This window comes from Corylus avellana, chromosome ca7 (genome assembly GCF_901000735.1).
Source record: "Corylus avellana chromosome ca7, CavTom2PMs-1.0".
NCBI lineage: Eukaryota > Viridiplantae > Streptophyta > Magnoliopsida > Fagales > Betulaceae > Corylus > Corylus avellana.
Window position 1 is genome coordinate 28,598,314 of NC_081547.1, and position 11,867 is coordinate 28,610,180.

At 34.7% G+C, this 11,867-nt stretch overlaps 1 protein-coding gene across 1 annotated transcript; it reads right to left on the reverse strand.

Annotated features, from left to right (window-relative positions):
• Nucleotides 1-360: 360 nt before the first annotated feature.
• On the reverse strand, nt 361-8,116 carry LOC132186377 (coronatine-insensitive protein 1). The gene is made up of 3 exons (XM_059600313.1): nt 7,189-8,116; nt 2,049-2,520; nt 361-1,534 (listed from the first exon to the last, which is right to left on the reverse strand). The coding sequence occupies exons 1-3, from the start codon at nt 7,668-7,670 to the stop codon at nt 716-718; spliced, it is 1,773 nt and encodes a 590-aa protein (XP_059456296.1). The 5' UTR covers nt 7,671-8,116; the 3' UTR covers nt 361-715.
• Between the last annotated feature and the right edge of the window lie 3,751 nt (nt 8,117-11,867).

The following is an 11,867-nucleotide window of genomic DNA, read 5'->3' on the forward strand; positions in this document are numbered from 1 at the left end:
CATGAAAGTAAAGTTACTCATTTTTCAAGTAAATATTGACTTGAGTATCGTAATATTCTTTAGTCGGCACACTCGACAAGATCACTTATACTTATTTTCTTCTCCAGTGGAATAAAGTAGAGTGTCAAACCAACTGATTCTTCGATGAGGGAGATTGAAAAAATTGTATCGCCCACGATAGCCCTCACTCATTTAGTTTTATCATAACATATAGACATAATACCTAGGATAATGTCTATATGTTATGATAAAACTAAATATTTCTATGCAACTTAATAATATGCGAACTTAAAATGTTAAATTTCACCGCCTTATCCGACATATGGGGGAACCTGTTTGTCACAATAATATGGCAGCAAGTAAAATCAACTCTTCATTTTTTATTCACAAACTTGAAATGGCCCAATATTGCACCCAATAAAACAATTCTTTCCAATAAGATTGACTCAGCGTATTAATACCAAGTAACCAAAGGGTTGAAGAGTTTAGGCCAACTGCCCCAAACAGGGAAGAGAGATGGCAGCACCAAAGACGCAAGTGCTTCCAAATTACAGAAGAAAACCCCCAAACTTATTACAGGACTAATGTCTAGCACTAGGAAAGAAAAATGAAATAAAATTGAAAACCTCTTACCAAAAGGGAAAAGCTACCTGAATTTATGAACAAGACGTGACAGGAAGAGGACTCCTTCGCAGATAGGGTGGTATATACAGCTCTACTCGGCAACTAAGGCTTTTGGATCCAGAGGGATCACAGTATCTGGAAAATCTGTTCTCGGTCCAGCAAGGGAGTAATATGCAAGTATATGGGCTGGATGCTCCACTACTACTACGTTATCGTCCCCAAGCTGATCAACAGGAACTTGTCTGGGAGGAATCAATTCAATATTCCAGAATGGGCGAGCCATTGCTAAAAGGTCACGACTTCCAGATGCTCTATATCCTTGCACCCATAGGTACCTCAGAGAAGTCAGTTGCATCACAGCAGCAGCCAGGGCACGCTCGCTGAAGCAGCAGCACCTCATTTCTAGTTTTTGTAAGCTGGGACAGCCCCTAGAGAACTCCAAAAGCCCGGCATCAGACTCCCCAACAGAACCCAGAAGCATCCATCTTATATTTTGGCTGTACTGCCCAACATAACCAAGACCCACATCAGTCAAGCCCCCAGGCCGGACATACAATGCAAACCTTCTAAGCTTTTCACAGCCCCTCAAAAGAGCTCGAACCCCGTTGTCAAGTGGCAAATCTGTTATCCTCTCTTCTTGGTCAAGCAAGACCAGGCGAAAATCATTGAGGTTTTTTGAGTAAGTGCCAATATATTCCAGAGAAGCATTTGTGATATCAGACACATAAACAGCCAAATATTCCAGTTCTAGGCAGCCCTGAGCCAAAGCAATCAAACCTCTTTGGGAGACTACCCCCCCTTCATCATCCATTCCCTGCTCATCAGCACCTCGCTCAATCCTAAGCCTCTTTAGTCTCTTACAATTCCGAGCAAGATCTTCTAATCCTCTATCTCCAATAACATTCCTTGTCTGTCCATACAAAAAACAAAATTAGAAATATATGCAATTTTCAGATACAGTTCCTAGTCCAAAAGAAGAGCACCACTTAGTACCCTCTCACTCCCTTAGGTAGCACTAATTTCTAGAATATGCATCTGTATTTTGGCATTTTGCTTTGTCCTTTAGTTTCTAAATCCTATTTTCCAATTGTTGACATTCTGAGTCAAATGGCAAATTTAAAATAGAAGTATAGACAAGGTAAAATTATAGGAATCTAATCTTATAAAACCCAGAAGCCAAGGTCAAATTATGAGAATTAAGTAACTGTAGATTCTTATGGAAGAAAAAAGTTCAATAAATAGTTGAATAACAAACTGCAAAGAATCTGCGTAAGAAAACCAGAAACAAAAGCCTGTTCAAGAATGTATATATATGGTAGAAATAAGAGAAAATCCATGATTCAGACCAAAGGGGGAAAAAAGAAGAAGATATAATAATGATAAGAAACGAGACAAAAAGAGAAGAAATGGTTTTGTGATTCTACCTCAAGAACTTCTAAGTTGGGGCACCTCTGGATTAACATACAATGGTCATCCGTGTCAAGCAGCGCGTAGAGGAGATCCAACTTTTTGAGTAGGGATGCATAAGGGAATACAATTTCCAGTTCATTCTTCCCCATGTATGATAGACCTAAACGGCATAAGTGTGGGGGTAATGATACAGTTGAGTACCTCTGAGGTTGATCACTGAAGGAACCCCCACAAAATTCTTCTAAAGCAGCTGCAGAACGAAAGAAACCTTGGAGTTCCAAGATTTCATAATCACTTACTTTAACCGAGATTAAGGAGCGGCAATTTCTTGCTATGAGTTCAAGGTCTTCAAATCTGACCTTTTCAAGATAGGTCATGTAAAAATTTAAAGTTTCAAGAACTGTATTGTTCACAGCAAGCTCATGTAGCCAGTCACCATCATTCTCCAAAATTGAGCTCTCCTCCAAAAACAAAGTTCTTAAATTCCTGAGGAAGCATATAAAATTAACACATCAGTCAATAATGACTACAGATCAGATCAGAGCCGCAGAAACAATAGCTTAATTCAGTTGAAAGCAGATTGTGCTCACACTTCCACAAGATCAAAGTTGCATAGAAATGAAAAAGAAAAATGATCTCTTATACAACTTTAACATATATGCACTACCACAATATGCTTAAAATTTTGTTATAATTTCATGTTTCCAGCAACAAGAATCTTAAATACTGCATCAATTAATATACCTGACATACTCATACTCTCACAGACAAAACTCAGAAACATACTAGTAATGGCCTGAATAACTGGCACCAAATACAGTTACCAACCAAGATTTAAAATTAGCGTGGGTATCACATGATCAATTCAACACTATTCTCAACTAATTTGCACCCACCACACAAGTCCTGTTTCTCCGACTCCAGTACATGTTCATTAATAGGTCAACATTTTTCTTCCACTATCTCAACACTTTCTTGTTTCTTCTTTTGGGGGGCGAGCTTACAGTCCTAAGTCATACAACAGGGAAAACAGGGATTTATTTTAATAAGATTAAATACTAATGGAAAATTCCAAAATGCATGTAAAATTAGAAGCACAGAGAGAACTTTAAAAGGTTAGCAAAATTTTGTGCGTAGAACACAATTCTACTCGTTGTTTAAGCTGCATTGCAATTGCAGGAAAGATATAATTCATTTTGTACATCCTGAGCAGCTTTAATGCCAACTTTAAATTTCTAATGGAAAATTCCAAAATGCATGTAAAATTAGAAGCACAGAGAGTACTTTAAAAGGTTTGCAAAATTTTGTGCGTAGAACACAATTCTACTCGTTGTTTAATGCCAACTTTAAATTTCTAATTGTCCACTGTAGTACAAAAAGCTGCTCAAGTAAAAAAATATCAAAGAACGAGTAAATGAATAGAATGTATTACTATTACACATGTGAGGACTAAAACTTGACAAGCATATCAAAATGACCCAAAGCATCTCTCTAGAGATTCAAGTTCTAATTTTTAACATCACACATGCTAAAATCAGTTCACTTTATACATATAAAAAAGAAAGAGAAGAGACAGGGGAGGCATTGCTTATTCATAGATCTCCTTTGATTGCACTCATACTCAATTGCTCCATTGTTCATGGTATTGCTATGCTTTCCACAGTCCCCAAGTCCCACAACCCAGATGATTATCCCACACTTCTCAAACCTTCACCATGTGCATAGCCCGTAATCCTACAATTCTCCAACCTTCACCTTGTGTTGTAATCCAACTCGAAATCATGACTAGTTGTTCACTAAAATTTAATTCATAAATTCTATAAGGATGAGCATATTCATGCTTTTTGGAATAAATCCTGCAATTCTAACAAGTGACGAGTTTCAAGATACAGAATCAATGCAGTTTGCTTTCAAAGCAAAAGCAAATATATAATTCACTCTGTATCATTGCAAGAGCTACCTTTCAAACTCACTCAAAATCTTCATGTATGTACAGTTCACAAGCATTTGCTTGTCAAAAGTATAAATATTTAAGTTTTTGGTCTCAGTCCTAGATCTGATGCATTTGAAGTAGTAATTAACCTTTTAATCCATATGCCTTCTTAAAAAAAGAAAAAAGAAAAAGAAAAGAAAAAAAATTCATGATCAGATCTTCACTATTTAAAATTTGTTATGACGGTATTGTTAGTTCTACTCCATCCTTAGAATGTTTATATGGAATGAGCAAGTGTTCCCTATAATTCAACTTTTCCAAGATGTTTATTATTTCTAGACAAATGAGAATGTTTCCATTCTCCAAATCTTGATTCATTGCCGAGCCAACATAGAATCCAATCCTGACAAGCCTGAGTCTTTCATTACACAGTATATCATCTCGACTCTCAGAGTACTTGTGAGGAAATCTTTCCATCGATCACTCAAGTGAAAATAACTAGTTGTCACAATTGATCTCCATACCATAAAGAGTCAATTATTCACTGCCCTTTCCAAAACTGATTGCCCCCAAAGCTGCTCAATCATTCACACAAAAGTTTCACAACATAACCCATGTGCTTGATGTAACAATAACTATCTATTTATTCTATTTTCTTTTACTTATCAAAAAAAAACAATAATTAGTACAACTTCTTTTCAATAAAATTATTACTTATAAATATTTGGGACAACTTCCTCTGATAAGTGATTAATATATTCATCACCATGTTTTCCCTCCATTCATCTAGTTATTTCACCGTTTCAAGAACCAATGCTTTGTGTAGCCCATTGTCATACACAACCCATCATCTCTAAAATCTTGTGGAAATTTAGTTAGATGATTTTCCGATTACGAATTCTAACCTAAGCATTACATGCGCCAATCCCAGCTACCTAAGCAACCCTCAATGTGACCAATATGAATTGACAATGCAAGGAATCCAATTAATGCTGATTATGGACAAATCCAGAATATATACAACTATTGTCTAAAAAAATATGTTATAGGATTATGAAACCATTCAAGAATATTCTCACTTTCCGTTTGTACTCGACCCATCTATCAATGGTAAATTTTGTTAGAATATTAATTAATGATTAAATTCACTCTTTCCTATCAACTTGAGCTTTTGAAAAACGCAACGATAGTTGGGCCTCTATCATCTTCTATCCGGTAGACTTGGTAAAAGGGCCTCAACCTATTTCCAAAATTAGAGTTCGACCACATCTGCCCTTTTTTAGGGGGATCAAGTTCCTTGCCCATTTTCAACCCCAATCTCTTTACATTTGTTTTGGGTATTAGCAAACCTAGCCTAGCCTTTGTCAATCACACTAATGCAGAGCACCCAACCATGTCAAGGCCCCCTTAAAGGTAAGCAATCATTTAACATAGTATCAAAGCAAAGATTTTGAGTTCGAACCTTATCTCCATCATTAACCCCATTTCAGTTAAATATGTTACATGTTGGGTCTTACTTATTGAGAGGAAGTTTGAGCCCACGGGTGAAAAAGAGTGTTAGAATATTAATTAATTATTAAATTCAGTCTTTCCTTATATGTTTAAGCTTTTTGAATAACTAGTGATTAAACAAATTCAAATTGACTGCGAACATACTTTCATTTATAAAACTTGCCATTATTAAAAATAATATATTAAAAATTTCACAAACCACCGAGAAATTGTACAGTACTGTAATCCTCCTAAATGAGGAGGGTATCAATTCACAAGCGTCAACTTTTTTTTCAAGCTTTAACTTTCCAAAGAAACTGAAACTTTCTCTAAGTGGTACATTGTATCAGATATAGATATAAGAGAATAACTTTAATAAAGACCTTGTGTAAACCAAGTCCTTTACACCCTCCAATGGAGAACTACCACATTAAGAGAAACCCATTGTTCTGGCAGGGGTGGCTGCGCCACCACCCCATTGTTTATCACTCCCTATTTCGGAATGGGGTGGCCACGGCCCCCTTTTAGAACAGTGGGGTGGTCGTGGCCACCCCCATAGATTTGGAAGGGGGGCCACACCACCACCCTCTATTTTGCAAATAGGTAGACACTATATGGTGTGGATAAGCGCCTTTGGTATTGTGTTCCATGCTGATGTGGCAGCTATTGGAGGGTGTAAAGGACTTTATTTCCACTAGGTCCTTGTTGAAGTTATTCTCTAGATATAATAATTGAATGACCTTAATTTTGGCTAATCGTTGAAGATAACAACAAAGAGTTTGCATACAATCAAAAATAAATTAAAACTAGCATGTCAACCATTAAAAATGCAACCCCTTAACAACAATTAGAAGCACTGAACTGTATCAGAAACAAATGATTGAAAAAGGAAGTTGAGACTAACTAAAGATAAAGGAAAACTACACAAGTCACGCTCAAAGAAATTCAAGGCTTGCAATCCATATTGAAAAGGAAGTTGAGAAACAAATGATTGAAAAAGGAAGTTGAGACTAACTAAAGATAAAGGAAAACTATACAAGTCACGCTCAAAGAAATTCAAGGCTTGCAAACCATATTTAACCAATCCAATAGCAATAAAAAAATAAACACGTTACACATCATTCTCTCAATCATCTCTTTTGCAAATCCACCATTAAATTTGTGAACTCACATGTAGGTTCTACAAATTTAATGATGGATTCATCCATTTACTATACAGAAATGACTGAAAGATGGGCTGGAGAATAATTTTTATCATTTCTCTTAAAAATAAAAAAATAAAAAAATAAAAATTATCTAATAGGATTCAAAAAACAAAAGAGAAAGCTCAGTAAGTCACACAATCTATAACAAATCCAACAGCAAGAAAATAGCAATAAAAAAATTTATAAAAAAGGATTCGAAAAATAAAAGAGAATGCTCAGCAACTATTTTTCATAAAAGAAACCTCGGCCAGGTAATAAACTGGAAGAAACAGTTAGTAAGCAGATTCAACACAAAAAGAAACTTTTTTCCTTTTCGTTAAACTTAATAAGGCACAAAATTCTGTTAGATTCCTCTTCAAATTAATAATAATCTTTCCTAATTACCTAAAATTTAATTCAATCCCGAAATTAAAGCCCATAGCAAAACAAGTATTAAATGCAAATCCACAAGAGTACAAAACCTACAGACGAAAACAACAAACTTGAATTATCAAAAACAAAAAGAACACGAAAAAGAAAAATAACCTGCAGGAGCGACCGATATGAAGAAGCCCATCGGTGGAAAAGCCAGAGCACTTGTCGAGCTTGAGCGTGTGGAGCACGCGCCCGCGGGACCGAGCAAGAAGCTCCAGATCCAAGTCCCTGACGATCATTCGCCGGAAGTGAAGCGACTTGAGGCAGTTGAACGACTCGGCGATCTCGTTCACCCAGGGCGTGACGTAGCCTCCCCAATCCTCCGGTATCAGATTGAACATCGCGGCCCTGGGCTTTCCCTTCAGCTTCAGCGACTCCAGGTGCTGAAACCTCCGGCGCAGCCGATCGGGGCTCGTCGTGTAGCAGAGCGCGATCGTCACGTGCTTCCGCGTCTGCGCGTCGAGCTCGTACCACCGCCGGCACACCAGCGACGCTGCGTCCCGGTCCTTCGAGTCGTGGATGTACGGCATCACGCAGCCAAGAACCACGTCCGACATTCCGGCACCCATTCTGCTCACGTTCCGATCCTCCATCGCCACCAGAACTCTCCAAACCACCGTCCAAAACAAAACCTCAACAAAGTAACAAAAGATGAGCTCAGAAGCTTCGAGTGAGCTCCTAATCTCCAAAACAAGCCCAAAATCGGTTCCAAAAATCAACTAAAGAAACAAAACCGTAAACTCGCAACCGAGCTCACTCTTCAACGGTTACGAGCGAAACGAGCCGGTCTATTAACTAAGGAGCGAGAGAGAAACAAACGCGGTGTAGACGAGATCCACATGGTGCGAGGAAGATCGGAGGGCGGAGATCGTCGGAATACGAATCCAACGGCGACGGTTGGAAACAGTTGAAAGGTGGGGATTAGATCAGACCCTAGTGAGGGGTCGATTATGCGCCTCTAGAATAGAGAAGGGAGGGGTTTGGGTGTAAAGAAAAGGAGGAGAGGAAGAGAGGGGAAACAAGGAGAAGAAAAAAAAAAGTGACGATAAAGAGGAAACGACAAAACTACACTAGCGCAACCAATCACACGTCATTGTTTAGAAAGTGAAGCTCGATATCTGTTATTTTCGCTCCGCTCTCTGTTTTGCTTAGTAGCAGTTCTAGTGCGGAATTATTGGCACTTCTGGTTAGTGGTGGCAACGTGGCGGGACGTGATACGCTGGATCGGGATATAAGGCGTTGGTGATCGCGTTGCTGCACCGGGTACTGTAGAGGGGTGGTTTTGGTTTTGAGAGTTTTAACGGTAAAAATATAAAAAGGGAAAGTTGGGACTGCAGGTTGCTTTCCGGGGTTGGAAATGATTGAACCTAGAATTTTGTGGCAAACTTTCCAGAAATACCCTTGGTTATTCAAGTATCGCGAAAGAACGACGTAGTTAAAAAACCACTTTTAATAAAAGAGTAATGGTAGAAGTACTTTTTTTTTTACTATATCTTTTCTAATTTATTTCAATCGATTAATATTTAGTTAATTATATTTGAATAATATTTTTGTCTTTTAACTTTTTTAGGAGACAAAAATTTATCTCTAATATAACTAACTCAATGCTCTTCGAGAATCCTAATTCAGTGTTTTTGAAGCATCTCAAAAAAATGATATGATTTTTAAAATTACTATTGAGCCTATAATTGATCATTATTAAATTTTAATCAAATGATAATTTTAAAAGCCACATTATTTTTTAAGGGACACGTGAAAGACTTATGACATTATTCTGAAAGAAAATACACAAAGTAATTAGTAGTTCCATAGCAATTAAAAAAAGTAACTTTATTTAGTAGATTGGTATACTACTGTCATACAACAAAAATGTTACGATGTGATCAGTTTTTAATTTTTTTTTTACTAGTGTTGAATCAAATGTCGATTTTCACTACCACATTATCAAATTGTAAAACAATCTATTAAATTGTATTACTCTTTTAGAAAAAAGATTTTTATTTGGATCAATATTTTCTTTAAGATCCTAATATATATTTTTCAAAGGATGGGGATTAGATTTGTTGTAGCAATAGGATAGCTTTACGTAAGAGTTTGTCTGGGCGTACCTATTTGAATAATTTGAGTTCGAGCTGCCTAGGCACCTATATGAGACTTGAGCTTTGATAGGTTCTCACAAGGATTATAATCTTACACAAGATTTAAATTTTGTCATTGATTTCTAATCCAATGGTTGATTATCAATGGTAGTCTTATCACTTCATTAGTTACTATATTTCTCTATATTTTGAAAGTGATAATCGCTTTTAAATTAAAATCTCAAACTAATTTCAAACCAATAGTTAAAGAGATAACAAATTAAAACTAAAGGTACATAAATTTATTCCAAACTATTTTTGAGGGATTTCCTCTAACACACTATAAAATTGTGATTTTAAATAAATCTAGAAGTTTGTATGTTATCGATGTAATTAATTTTAGTTTTCAACATGTCAAATTTGCTTGCCTCAGTAACACAAACTTTTGAATTTGTTTAGACTGATAGATGAAATTGAGGGCTCATATTTTAAACAATATGAGAGGATCTAAATCCATAAAATTGCCAAGACACAAATTTTCTCTAATCTAGTATAGTAAGTGTCAAGTATCATCTCTTACATGTTTTTGTTTTTAATATTTTCAAAGCTATGAACCAAAACATTAATTTTTTAGAAATTCAAACATGTTAAATGATACTTATCACTTATTAGAATAAATTAAAGGAAATTTCCTCCAAATATATCCTTTAGCATATAATAAATACATAATTTTTTAATTAAGTAATGTTACATGCTACAATCGCATTCCACTGGACATGCTACAATCGCTTTTAAAATGATTGGGGGCCAAAAGGGGTGGTCCGGGCACTGTACAATTAGGATGTACTGAAGAATGGAAATTTTGGGTAATTCACTTCCCTATATTTTCTTCCTTGTTTGGGTCGATATATGTAACAACCATTCCCATAGAAAAAGATAAAACGTGCTTCGAAAGCCATTAACTTTTAAAACTCCTTGTAAGGGAAAGAAACAAATAAACATAAAATGATTTGATTATCCGTTTGTTATTCTTGAGTGTGCCTTTTGTTTTTTGTTTGAAAATTTGTTAGTATTTTTGTTTTCAAAACAAAAAAAATAAAAACAAATTAAAAAAGATATTGGTTTAAACTTTAAACAAACAAAACCGAATGTCGTAACAGCAGTATCTAAATCTATAATCTATAATATCAATGTGTCAAATTGTTTTTGTTTATTTTCAATTACTTCATAGTATTGCTAAATCAATATCTAAAAATAAAAAATGAATTAAAATATGATTAATTACGTCATACATGCCCTCTCTTTCCTACCTCTCTGCTTCAATTATATGATATAAATAATTTTCCTCGTGCCCATATTTTTTTTTTTTTTTGAAAGATAATAGCTTTTGTATTTGTTTTGGGAGTGTTCTTAGTTTTGATAAATATTACACATACTTAATTAATACCCGTATACATTCAAATGCATGTTTTTTTTTTTGATGTGATCCTAAAATTATTACTAAATTTAAAATTTAATAATAATCTATCTAAAATCTAATAATAATATTTCAATTTTTATGTGATTTAAAAATACTCGGACAGGACATGTAGGCCACCTACGAGGTATACGTGGCTTGGAATGGCATGAGCCTTAATTATCTTTTGTTTTTTTTTTTTTAGTCTGGGTGACACGATTGGACAATGTCAAAGGTGATACAAGTGTGTCTTATTACATTTACCAATTTTTTTTATTTTTTATTTTTTTGAAAAGACGTTAAACAAATTTGACACATATATCTATGGAAGGTGCAAAATATCTTTTATCATCATATAAATTGCAATGGACGTGATATTTCTCAACTTGAAGTACTTTAGCTAAAGGTTATAGATGTACAGTATTTCAGGTTTTGTGATTGACAAATATATTTACCTTTCCTTATCAAAGTCTTTGTCACATTTAATATCAAATATATATAGGGCTTTGGCCATTATATTTATTTCACTTCTTACATGTAACTCTATGGATTTGAAAAAAATAGTAACTTCAAAATGCATTTAATAGAAATGTGATTTTTTAAAACGTAGTTAAGTATCCGGTAAAATAGTGGTTTGTCTTTTAAAATTACATTTTGGCCTCTAAAATTACATATTTTTTAAAAAATACACCCCTTTGTATGTTGCCCGGAAATATGAATGTTTTCAAGTTTTAAATGGCATTTTTTCAAGAAAAATGATAGACTTATAACTTTTTTACAACTTATTGCCATGTGCATGTCAACATGTGAACTAAGGGTGATATAAAAAAATTAAAAAAAAAAAAAAAAAAAGTAACTGGCATCCAATCACATATTGACATGTGTAAGTAAGTTGTAAAAGAGTTATAGGTGTAACATTATTTTTTTAAAAAAAAAAAAAAAACTGCTAAACTTATAACTATTTTATAACTTGTTGACACGGGTTAGCGTATAATCAGAAGGTGTTAATGTTTTTTTTTTTTTTGGTTAATGTGGTTTCAATCACATGTTAACACGTATGGGTGGAACTAGAATTTTAAATATGGGGAGACAAAATTAAAAAAAAAATGTAAAATTTTGATTTAAAAATAATTATTAGGGGTATTTAATTTTTTTTTTTTAAAAAAAAAAAAACAAACAAACAAACTGGAGGGCATTATATATATATATATATATATATATATATATATATTCAAAGGGAGGAAAGAGAGGTACAA

Excerpts from the sequence above, each read along its gene's own strand:
- LOC132186377 (XM_059600313.1), bottom strand. The coding sequence starts at position 7,670 with ATGGAGGATCGGAACGTGAGCAGAATGGGTGCCGGAATGTCGGACGTG. Across the intron at positions 2,521-7,188 it reads CATATCGGTCGCTCCTGCAG|GAATTTAAGAACTTTGTTTT; the intron begins GTTATTTTTCTT and ends ATGCTTCCTCAG. Across the intron at positions 1,535-2,048 it reads CCAACTTAGAAGTTCTTGAG|ACAAGGAATGTTATTGGAGA; the intron begins GTAGAATCACAA and ends TTGTATGGACAG.